This window comes from Suricata suricatta, chromosome 12, assembly GCF_006229205.1.
Source record: "Suricata suricatta isolate VVHF042 chromosome 12, meerkat_22Aug2017_6uvM2_HiC, whole genome shotgun sequence".
In the NCBI taxonomy this organism is placed as follows: domain Eukaryota; kingdom Metazoa; phylum Chordata; class Mammalia; order Carnivora; family Herpestidae; genus Suricata; species Suricata suricatta.
Window position 1 is genome coordinate 15559444 of NC_043711.1, and position 12684 is coordinate 15572127.

Below are 12684 nucleotides of genomic sequence, written 5' to 3' on the forward strand. Positions count from 1 at the left end.
TATGGAAAGGTTAGAAGGTGGCTTTTATCTAGGTCCTTGGATGTGCAGCTCTGGGACAGTGTAGGGGCCAGGCATGTGTGCTGCTTACTAAAAATCAAGGTCAAGTTATAGCCATTGCCACGGAGAGGAATGATCATGGTGCTCTGAGAGTATAGACTAGGGAAGAAAGGTTAATATCTATAAACTAGAAGCCTGGGGCAAGAAAGGTAGACCGTGTCTTGCAGGCACGGGGCCCCCAAAATACATACATTAGAAGAATAATGACAGCTCATTCTTTGCTCCCACTCACGCACAGCGATAGAACACTAGGGCTCATGCCTAGCAGGCTGGAAGACCAGGTTCCTGCCCTCCGGCAGTTTTCAGTCTGTGCAAGTGTAACTGTGACACGTGGTGCACAGTGACAAAACTATTTTAGAGGGGACAAACAGAGTGGCACGGCACCCCAGAGAGTGTTCTTTTGATTTATAGAAAGGGGAGGGCTTCCTAAGGAGCTGGGCTTTCAGCTGGGGCCAGGGACCATGTGATGGAGACCCAGAGGAGACTGGGAGAAGGGTGTCTGGAAAAGGGCCTGTGGTCTCTTGTGGCTGGACCCCGAGCTACATGGTGGTGATGGCAGAGGGTGGAATATGAATGGGAAAGCTTGTTGGCGCCAGCTTGCAGGGGCCCGGAAAGACTTGCTGAAGTGTTGGGGCTCCAGCTGCATGGAATGAAGAGCCACCGAGGGCTTTGAAGCACCCTGGTGTCCATTCAGAGCATACTCGGTGGGGAAAGAGATGAGCAACAGGAAGATGGGGAGGAAGTGAGGTCATCTGGGGTTGGAACCACGGGCAAGAACAACTCTGAAGGATGTGGGGCAGGGGGTAGGCAGAGTCAACAGGACTTGGCTGTGGGGGTGGAGGGAGGGGAAGCGCAAAACTCAGAGATGACTCAGGTTTGGAACGGGGGTTGACAGGGACAGCTGGTGTCATCCACCAAGCCAGTGGAGGACATTTTGGGTGGACAGTGCTGAATCTGCAGTGTCAGCTCAATATCTGTCCTAAGAGGAGGAGATGTTGCAGGGAAGTTTCACCCTGGATGCCTTGGCCAAGGTGGGTGTTGATTTATATGGACATTCAGAGTGCGGTTCTTGGCATTTGGCAGTAGCAATGGTATCTTGTCATTTTTACGTCCCTCAAGTAAATGCTTCGTGCAGAAGGTGGCACTCACTGCATGCGTTCCTTCCACCAAAGATTTAGGGACCAAATATACAGGTGCCAGCTCACGTGGAAGATGCTGAAACTATGCCATGAAACATGCCTCCCGTCTAGCTGTGTGTTTTCAGAATCCACATTGCATTCTGACTATGCTTATTCAAGGATGTGCTTACATTGGCCCAACAGATGATCCCATCCAGCAGTCCCTGAGGACTGAGCAGAGTCAACCCCTCCAGAACCAGCTGGCACAACCATCCAGTCAAGCAGGGGACACACCATCTCACCAGCAGCCTGCCTCTGCACATTATCAACTGCATTGAGTCTAGGATCCTCATAAAGTCTTGAAAGAGCCTTATTTCTGGGAATCCTTCTGAGTCTCAGAGACTTCTGAACTAAGCGATGTCTCAATGAACGAATTAATGAAGTCAGAATCCAAGGAATGTTTCTGTGGGTGGCAGTGTAACATTTCCAGGTGGGAGACACTTTGTGCGGAAGAGGGGACATGCAGGACCTGGTGGTGGAAGGTACTGTTCTCGCTCCCGTCCCCGTGGCCGTGACATTCCCTGCAGTACCCTACATGATGGTCCTTCCTGCACCACCAAACTCTCTTTTCAAATTTTTTTTTCTTTTTTCTCTAATGTTTTATTTATTTTTGAGAGAGAGAGAGAGAGAGAGAGAGAGACAGCGTGATCAGGGGAGGGGCAGAGAGAGAGGGAGACACAGAATCTGAAGCAGCCTCCAGGCTCTGAGCTAGCAGTCAGCACAGAGCCCGATGCAGGGCTTGAACCCATGAACTGCGAGATCATGACCTGAGCCGAAGCCTGATGCTCAACTGACTGAGCCACCCAGGTGCCCCCCAAATTCCCTTTCAATAGAAGGAGGCGCCCTCGTTGTTGTAGGTGCCCAGGGGGTGAGGAGGAACACTGGATGCCTGCTGCCGGCAGAGCCAGAAGTGCCGGAACAGACTTTTGAGATGCCTGCGGAACTTGATCCCAACAAACACGTAGAGCACCGGGTTGAAGCAGCAGTGGGAGAAGGCGACATCGCGGCAGATGAGCAAGGCGTAATCCAGCTGCTGGCTGAACTCGCAGCTCTGGATGACCCTGAGTTTCAGCAGTGTCTGTAGAAACAGGATCAGGTTGTAGGGAGCCCAGCTGAGGAAGTAGGCTGCCACGATGGTGAAGATGAGCCGGACTGTCCGGTGGTGCCGTTTGGACCTTGAGCGGAACAGGGTCTTGAGAATCTCCACATAGCAGAACAGGATGACCCCGATGGAGAGCAGGAAGATGACGTTGTGCTGGTAGACGGAGGCTAGGAACCACCTGAGTTCCGAATAGTTACAGCCGTCAGGAGAGACCTTGTGGAAGGCGGTATCGGTGACGGAAGACAGGATGCTGGTTGTCCACACAGCCGTGGTCACCAGCACGCGGCACCGGAGGGTGTGGACGCGCAGGGACGAGAGGGGACTCACCACCGACATGTAACGGTGGACCGTCATGATGGTCAAGAAGAAGATGCTGCTGTAGAGGCTGATGGAGAAGATCATGTTGAAGAGCTTGCAGAGGAAGTCCCCCAGCACCCAGCCCCAGTGGTACCCCATGACCCACACCGGCAACAAGCTGGAAAATGCCAGGTCTGAGAGGCACAGGTTGAGGATGAAGACGTTGGTGAGCGATTCCAGACTCTCGTACTTCACCAGGACCCACAACACCAGGCTGTTGCCCACCAGGCTGAGGAAGAACACCAGCAAGTACAGGACGGTGGTGCTGAAGGCGGCAAAGGCGAAGTTCTCCGTCTCACACAGAAAGCTCTGCTCATCATACTCAAAAAGAGTCGTGGACTCTGGGGTGCTTGCAGGCTCCATCTCCACACAGAGAGCATCTGAAATGATAGAGATGCAGAGTTTCAAGCCACGTGGTTAGGCTAGGATTGATAAGACCCATATTATTAAAAAAAAAAAAAAGTGTGGTCCAAGGGCACCTGGGTGACTCAGTTGGTTGAGCATCTGACTTCAGCTCTGGTCATGATCTCGAAGTTTATGGTTTGAGCCCTGCCTTAGGCTCTGTGCTGACAGCTCGGAGCCTGGAACCTGCTTCGGATTCTGTGTCTCCCTCTCTCTCTGCACTTGCTCTGCTCATGCTCTGTGTGTCTCTCTCTCTCAAAAATAAATAAAAACATAAAAAAAAAAAAAACGTGTGGTCCATGGTCCACCCATCGTGAACTATTTGTAATGAGACTAAGAACTTTTGCCGGAACATGAAGTCACTAAGCAAACTGTACAGTTTGTAAGCATTCTTTTCTTTTCTTAGCAAGACTCTCTTGATGGAAGATGTGGTGCATTCATTCAAGTTCATTTACTCTGTCATAAGGCCCCTTTCTCCTGAAGACTGGCATTTGAGTAGCACTAAGCTAAACCAGTCTTCCAGTAGGTGTATGAGAAAGAATTCTGGAATCAGATTCAAAGAACTGAGGTCAAATTTGGGCCCCATTACTGTATTTCTGGACAAGCGACCTAGTCTTCCTGAACCTAAGGTCCTCAAGTATAAAACAGGGCTAACGACCCCCATGTTGTTTCCTTATTTATTGACCAAGTATCTAAGTGAGCATTTACTCTGCCTGCCTTCCTCCCTCAATCCCTCCCTTCCTATCTTTCTTCCTCTGCTCTCTCCTCTCCTCCCTTCTATAAATCCTGATGGCAGGATTGTCTCAGGAAACTTGCTGTGTCTTAGAACAGGTCCGAACACAAAGGAGCAAACATCGATCTCTCATGTGAACTCAGGTAGGAAATAATCTCAAGACTACAATGAACACTGAGACTCTGGGAGACCAAATCGTCATAACACGGATGTTCTGTGAAAGAAGGTATATGCAAAGTGTCCTCGAAGGGCTAAAGGAGCCACGAGGCAAATAAAACAAAAAAGGCTGATATGTCCAGTTTGCCAAGAAATGGTTTATTAAAGGGGCTTACGGACAGGACAGAAGTATGTTTTGGATGACTGCGAGGTGAGTAGATCTCTGCACCCCAACTCTCATAAGACCTGATTTTATAGCCCTAGAGGCTGAGGAGAACATCTTGGGAGACCACCGGGAGGAAACGTTTGAGAATAGCTGTGTGTCATAGTCTTTTCTTCCTTTAATTTTTTAAATGTTTTATTTAGTTTTGGGAGAGAGAGAGAGAGAGACAATGTGAGCAGGGGAGTGTCAGAGAGAGAGGGAGACACAGAATCTGAAGCAGGCTCCAGGCTCTGAGCTGCCAGCACAGAGCCCGACGTGGGGCTCGAACCCACAAACCATGAGATCATGACCTGAGCCGAAGCCTGACCTTCAAACGACTGAATCACCCAGGCACCCCTTGTCATGGTGTGGGAGGGGGACGGAGGGGGTGTGTGGCGGCAGCGGGGACTGTGCTCAAGAAAACTCCAGGTCTCAGAGTGGTCACCATGGCAGATTTGTCCAAGATGGCATCAGGCTGGTTGACACCCTTGCTAAAACAGGATTAACTCTCAGAGAAGAAAGCCGCCTCATTCAGGAGGTTTTTTTTTTCCCACAGAACTTCCTATATAGGCAAACAAGTGGAAATAACCTCAGTATCCAGTCGGAAGGGAGTAGCTAAAAAAACTGCATGGAGTCACATTGATTCAATGTGTTAGTGGGGTTTTGGAAACAGGGAGACTAGAAGGCCGAGGAGAGGAAAAGGAATTGCAGACCCAGAACTCTTGCAGAAAGAGGTGAGGGAAGCTTTGAGGAGGAAGACAGGAGACTGGGCGAGCAGCTGCCTGTCCCTCATGAGAGCTTCCTCATCACCTACTATGTGCCAGGCGCTGAGCTGGCACCGGCTGCTCATCTGCTCTCTCCCTGCTCTGACTGTCCTCAGGGTACGGCCACCCCAACGTTACAGAAGAGGACACTGAGGCTCAGACCTGTGAAATGACCTTCTCCGTGGTAATGAAGCCAGGAAACAGGAAGGAGGGCCAAGCCGGAGCCAGACCTAGGCTCTCCCACCTTGCATTTGAAGATGGTAGTCTGAGTTTCTCGCCTAGTTAGGGATGGGAGGAGTGATAAAGTGATAAACAAAAATGTGTCCTATTTTAGGTAAAGTCAGGTCGTGTCTCCAAACATCTAAGGGAAATGGTTGAAACTATTACATACGGTTGGTTGCTTTTGTGCTTTTTAGCTTCTTTAGCTAAAACTGATCCTCCAAACCTTCCTGCGGGCCCTGCTGAGTTACCAAAAGGTGGTAAACACTGGAAGGGACCGGACATCTGAAAAAGGAGAACCGCTGAGTGGTAGGATTCCTGCTTTTGTGGCTTTGGCTTTGGGGCAAGACCTGGTCACGAGGGGCAGCCTAATTTCCAGTAGCAAAGTCACCATATTTTGGTCTTAAAAAACCAGAGGGCTGAGGTTAGGGCAACCACAGCTCCTGGAGAGGGGACCAGGGGACATCACAGAGAGGAAAGGGCTAGAGACACATACGGCTGGTGGCTTTTGTATTCTTAAGATGCCTGAAGAGGAAAACTTAGGCTTTCATTATGTTTCCTGTCCCCTTGTGCTTCTTATTTTCACAGTATTTGTGGCTTTTCATTTTTCTGACTGGAATAATAAGGATTTATTATTATTTCTTGTGGATTTTAAGAGCACTTCTCATTCTTGTCAACCCATTTTGCTTTTTCTTTCTTTCTTTTTAAAATTTATTTATTTAGGGGTGCCTGGGTGGCTCAGTGGGTTGATTGACCTCAACTTAGGTCATGATCTTGTGGTTCGTGAGTTCAAGCCCCACATCAGGGTTGGCTGCTGTCAGTGTAGAGCTTGCTTCAGATCCTCTGTCCCCACGTCTCTCTGCCCCTCCCCTGTTTGTGCTCTCTCAAGAATAAATAAACACTAAAAATAAAACACTAAAGTTTATTTATTTAATTGAGAGAGAGAGAGAGAGGGAGAGAGAATGTGCAAGCAGTGAACGGGCAGAGAGAGAGGGAGAGAGAGAATCCCAAGCTGGCTTCCTGCTGCCAGTGCAGAGCCTGAGATCATGACCTGGACCAAAATTGAGAGTTGGAGGCATAACCAAATGAGCCACCCAGGCGTCCAACCCATGGTGTTTTTTAGCTCTTCATTCTGTCCATTTCATTTTTTTTTTTTTTTGACATTTAGAAAGTAGGAGCTTACATCTGATTCAGTCCACAGTGCTTGATGACCTGTGATGTAGGGCAGGCCCCGTGAGAGTTGCTGGATTCTGGGGTGGAAACACAACTAATAAATAGTCTCTATCTGCAAGAGGCTTGTAGTTTAGAATGACATTAGACATGGTACAAGAGTCTGGGACTTCCTGTCGCATGACTAGTTGGAGGTGCATGTAGTTGGGGACAGGAGCCTTGTACACACCCCTCATACCATACAGGTGATCTGCAAGGCCTGTTGTCATCCCCTGACCCGGGCCCATTGGAGGCCAGCCCATCTTCTTAACCAGCTGCATGGTTGGAAATTTCTCAAAATGAAGTGGCTTCTTCTGATAAAGGAGGTACCTTGTCCCTCTTTTAATTTAGTAAAAACAAGTAGCTTTACAAACTCAGCATCGTCACATCTCTCGTGACTACAGAAGAAAGCACCAGAGAGATGGGGTGGCCTCTGGGGCTGATGAATTGTGTGGAATCACCGAAGCAGAAGAGTCACACATCTCTCTCCTTGTCATGAAATTCACATTTTCTGCTCAACTTTCCAGAATCAAGGAAGTCCTCAGGCTGGTCTGGGATGACAGGGAGCCAGTGCCCAAACTGCTCCATGTCCATCTCTCCCACCTCGCCTTTTCTGATCTGTGGTCCTGACTCGTGTGGCTTGAATGGGTTCGTAAGAGAACTTTCCAGTTCCTGTTCTGCCAGGTTGCCAAGTACTGAATTACTTACTATGGAGAAGATAACATAAGTGGGTTTCACTTCTCAGGAATGGTTGAGTAAGCTCTGGTGAACTATACATAAACCCTGGAACAAAAACTAAAACCGAACCCCCAAACCTTCCTGCAGGCCCTGCTGAGTTACCGAAAGATGGTCAACACTGGAAGGGACTGGCCATCTGAAAAAGGGGAACCGCTGAATGGTGGGATTCCTACTTTTATGGCTTTGGCGTTGGGGCAGGACCCGGTCATGAGGGGCAGCTGAAATTCCAGTAGCAAAGTCACCATATTTTGGTCTTAAAAAACCGGAGGGCTGAGGTTAGGGCAACCACAGCTCCTGGAGAGGGGGCCAGTGGACATCGCAGAGAGGAAAGGGCTGGAGAGTGAGAATCCCCAAATCTGTGTGTGTGCTCTGCCCAAATGTTTGGCCGTCCTCTGAGCCATGGATGCCTGCCGGGAAAGGAGGAGGCACTGAACTGAAATGGACCCGCCGCTCACTTTAGGGGAGGCAGAGTTTAGAATCTGAGCTGGCCATGTTAATTGCTTGCAAAAACCAACATGTAAAACAATCAATACTTTTCCGAAGAATCCGGTCTGCAGAGCATGACCTCCAGGGTGAGAAGGCTGTGGTACCACATGCGCAGCACACGGAGAAGTAGCAGAACACGGCCCCTCCTCAAAAGATGAGGCTATCGGGGCACCTGGGTGGCTCAGTTGGTTAAGCATCCGACTTTGGCTCAGGTCATGATCTTGTGGTTCATGGGTTCAAGCCCCACATTGGGCTTGGTGCTGTCTGCGCAGAGCCCGCTTCGGATCCTCTGTCCCCCTCTCTGTGCCCCTCCTCCATTTGCACTCTCCCGAAAATAAAATAAACATTAAAAAAAGATAATGACGATCAAGAAACTGTTCTGAAGATGCCCCAGATATTAGAATCTACAGATATGCATAGGAATGCAACTCTTTTCACTGTGCTCAAGGGACTAAGGGAAAATATATCCCTAATGAATAAACAGGTAAATCTCAGCAGAGAAAGATAAAACTCTATGAAAGACTCAAAAGGAAGTAGAAACCAATAACCATAAGATATCTGGAAAAGCCAAAATAGTTTGGAAGAACATACTTCTTTTTAAAAAATCTATAATGTTTTTATTTATTTGAGAGAGAAAGAGAGGGAGCATGAGCAGGGAAGGGGCAGAGAGAGAAGGAGACAGAATCTGAAGCAGGCTCCAGGCTCTGAGCTGTCAGCACTAGGGGCTTGAACTCATGAACTGTGAGATCATGGCCGGAGTCGAAGTCGGATGCTTAACTGAAGGAGCCATTCAGGCATCCCCTAAAGCAACATACTTCTAAAGAATCTGAGTCAAAGAAGAATTCACAGGCAAACCAGAAAAGTTGAAACTGAATAGTAAGGAAAAATGGCACATGTTAAAACACAAGGCACACAATTAAAACATATTTAGAGAGAAAATTATACCTTTAAATGCCTTGATTAGAAAGAAAAGAGGCCTAAAATTAAGGCTCTAAAATCAATGACTCAGCAGTTAGGAGGGGAAAAAGAGCAAATTAAACCCAAAGAAAGTAGAAGAAATAAAATAAAGATAAAAGAAGAAATAAAGAAATAGGGAATAAAATTAAAACGCGCAAAACCACAACTGGTTGCTTGAAAAAACTTTTTTGGAAATGTAATAAAACTCTAACTACATTGAGAGCAAAATGAAAGGACACAAATTCTGAATAACAGGAATGAAAGGATGGTAACTGCTACAGATCTTACCAGCTTTAAATGACTAACAGAGAACTATCACGATTCACTTCATGTTAGATTCAACAACTTACATAAAATGGACACATTTCTTTAAAACTTCAACCTACCAAAAGCTGGCATGAAGCGATACGGCAAATCTGAAAAGTCCTACGTTTATGAGAGAAATTTAATTTGCTATTAATAAATACTTTGCCACAAGGAGAACTCCAGAACTAGACGATTTGTCTCATACATTCTGTCAAACATTTAAGGAAGCGATAACACCAATCTTTTACAAATGACCTGAGATACGGAATGGAATATTTCTCAGATTGTCTCATAAGAACACTGTAACCCTGATGCCAAAACCAGTCAAAAAAACAGCACAATCACAAAAACTACAGACCAATATCCCTCGTGAAGGTAGACACAAAAATCCTTATCCAAATATTAGCATATCAAACCCAGAAGTATATTTAAAAATTTTTTTGGTAGTTTATTTTTGAGACAGAGAGAGACAGAGCACGAACAGGGGAGGGGCAGAGAGAGAGGGAGACACAGAATCTGAAGCAGGCTCCAGGCTCTGAGCCGTCAGTACAGAACTCCATGCGGGGCCTGAACCCACAAACCGTGAGATTATGACCTGAGCCGAAGTCGGGGGCTTAACCGACTGAGCCACCAGGCGCCCCAAATCCAGCAATATATTTTAAAAGGCTAATACGTCAAGACCAAGTGGTGTTTATCCCAGAAACATGAGGAGGGTTTGATGTTTGACAAATCAAGCCATTTAAATCCCCGTATTAATGGACAAAAACTACATGATCAATGCAGGGAAGTATTTGACCAAACTCAATACCCATTCGTGATGTCACCTCTCGCCAAATCAGAAAGTAAAGGGATATCGAACATCTCTAAAAGCCATCCCACTTTCCCGTGGGATGACACTGTGTGTCACAGGCGCTTCTGCTCTGGGCTTGCGAGGTCTTGGGGATACAAGGGATATTGGTGGCAATTCCCAGACCTCTCCGGGTTACTTTCTAGAGGCCCGGTTCCCTTTTGCCTATCACTGCTCTTTCTCCCTGTCTCCGCCTCAACTCCAAGAGAGCAAATGTAGCTCTCCAGTCCACCATATAACCCAGATGGAGAAACCCAGATCAAAGTCATCCAACCACCAATAATAACAATGCCTGGCCTAAAGGCTTGGAACCAGATAATCCCCATACTTTCTTCAGCAGAAGGAAAAGAAAAACAGGTACAAGACAGGTCTACTCAAAGTAGACAGGTTGTAAATACACCAGGTTGTTAGTGATGCAGATTTGGGGGAATCCCCGCGAGGGCTCAGGACTCCCCGTATTCACCAGCTCTCCAGTTGGCTCCAATGCCCACCTGGAATTTAAGAACCTGTGGTACAAGCTAGTAACATTAGAGGAAATCATAAGTTAGAAACATAAAGGAACCCACCTATATCTACACCTCCTTACGTGAGTCTTGAGGCAGAAATGATGCTTTCCTGTTGCAGGCTGTGTTCCAAGAAACTGAAACAGCTGCCCTGGCCAGAAGCTAGAGGAAGGTTGGAGAAGTTGTGCAGCCTCAGAGGGAGGCAGGGAGCCTTGGCTAATCCCGCCCCTCTCACTTCCTGGCTTCGCAGCTTGACCCGTTCCCAACCTCCCTACTCCCACCCAAGACCGCACGTCAGAACCTGGCCCCATCACTGGTCACCCAACGTGCCTCCAAAGGCAGTAGGGGTGGACAACATAGGGGTCACCTGAGCCCCTGGATCCCACTGAGAATAAAGTCAGGTAATTTCGGAGGTGGAAGGGACCTTAAAGGATACAATTTTTAAAAGTTCTATCTGTATTTTAGCCGATATTACATGTTATTAATATACCAGTTATATATGATGAGGATGATGATTTTAAGTTGAGATAAAATTCATGTAACATAAAATTTACTACTATATTTATTTTAAAAAATGTTTACGTTTATTTATTTTTGAGAAACAGTGTGAGACAGAGCACAAGCAGGGGAGGAACAGAGAGAGAAGGAGACAGAGAATCTGAAGCAGGCTTCAGGCTCAACCCGATGAACTGTGAGATCATGACCTGAGCCAAAGTCGGACATTCAACCAACTGAACCATCCAGGCGTCCCTAAAATTTACCATTTTAAATGGCAGGATTCAGTCGTTTGCAGCCTATGTCACTATATTTACAAGCCATCATTGCTGTCCAATTTCGGGACATTTCCAGAGCCCCCAGAAGAAATCTCATACTTGTTAGCCGTGAATCCTGTTCCCCACTTCCCTCTGTCTCCTGGGAAACCACTAATCTACTTTCTGTCTTTACCGTTTGGTCTGGTCTGGAAGTTTCATCTAAGTGAAATCATACAATACGTGACCTTCGGTGACTGGCCTCTTTCACTCAGTATAATGTTTTATTTTATTTTATTTTTTAAATTTTTTTAATACTTTTTATTTATTTTTGAGAGACAGAGAGAGACAGGGCGAGCAGGGGAAGGTCAGAGAGTGAGGGAGACACAGAATCGGAAGCAGGCTCCAGGCCCTGAGCTGTCAGCACAGAGCCTGAAGTAGGACTCGAACCCACAAACCGTGAGATCATGACCTGAGCCGAAGTCAGATGCTTGACTGACTGAGCCACCCAGGCGCCCCTAGTATAATGTTTTTTTTTTTAATTTTTCTTTAATGTTTTTATTTATTTTTGAGAGTGAGAGAGTGTGAGCAGGGGAGGGTCAGAGAGAGGGAGACACAGAATCTGAAGACAGGCTCCAGGCTCCCAGCTAGCTGTCAGCACAGAGCCTGACGCGGGGCTCGAATCCACGAACGTGAGATTATGACCTGAGCCGAAGTTGGAAGCTCAACCGACTGAGCCCCCCAGGCACCCCTAGTATACTGTTTTAAGGTCCGTCTATACCATGGCACGCATCACTACTTCATTCTATTCTATGGTTGAATACTATCCCATTGCGTGGATAAACCACATCTCTTTGGCCCATTCATCCGTGGGCGGACATTTGGCTTGTTTCCACTTTTTGGCTGTTATGAGCAATGCTGCTCTGAACATTCATGTGCAGGTTTTTGTGTGGACGTCTATTTTCAGCTCTCTTGGGTTTGTACCCAAGAGTGAAATTGCTGGCTGGTAGGATAACTCTCATGTTTCACTTTTTGAGGAACTATCAGCCTGTTTCCCACAGACCTGCACCATTTTACTGTCCCACCAGTAGTAATGCACGAGGGTGCCAGTTTTTCCATATCTTCACCCACACTGACTAGTGTTCTTTTTTTAAATTATAGAATATAAAATGGTAGCTCACCATGATTTTGATTTATGTCTCTTAAGTGGATAACAATGTTAAGTATTTTATCATGTTCTCATTGGTCAGGTGGGTATCTCATTGAGAAATATCTATTCAGAAACTTTGCCTACAGAGAGGGCGCCTGGGTGGCTCAGTCGGTTGAGCATCCGCCCTCGGCTCAGGTCATGATCTCACAGTTTGTGGGTTTAAGCCCTGTGTTCGGCTGACAGCTCGGAGGCTGAAGCCTGCTTTGGATTCTCTGTCTTTGTCTCTCTCTGCCCCTCCCTCACTTGTGTGTGCACTCTCTTTCTCTCCCTCTCTATTTCTTTCAAAAGTAAATAAATAAACATTAAAAAACAGAAGCTTTGCCTTTTAAAAAATATTTATTTATTTTGAGAGCGAGAGAGAGCTCAGGCATGCATGAGTGGGGAAGGGTAGAGAGAGAGAGAGGGAGAGAGAGAATCCAAGGCAGGCTCCATGCTGGCAGCACAGAGCCTGACTCCCGGCTTGATCCCACGAACCACAAGATCATGACCTGAGTCAAAACCAAGAGTCG

General features: G+C 47.0%; 1 protein-coding gene across 1 annotated transcript; it reads right to left on the bottom strand.

The window, feature by feature from the left end:
- Window positions 1-1995: 1995 nt before the first annotated feature.
- XCR1 (X-C motif chemokine receptor 1) lies at window positions 1996-10359 on the bottom strand. The gene is made up of 2 exons (XM_029918982.1): window positions 10280-10359; window positions 1996-3074 (listed from the first exon to the last, which is right to left on the bottom strand). The coding sequence occupies exon 2, from the start codon at window positions 3055-3057 to the stop codon at window positions 2062-2064; it is 996 nt and encodes a 331-aa protein (XP_029774842.1). The 5' UTR covers window positions 3058-3074; window positions 10280-10359; the 3' UTR covers window positions 1996-2061.
- Window positions 10360-12684: the final 2325 nt, after the last annotated feature.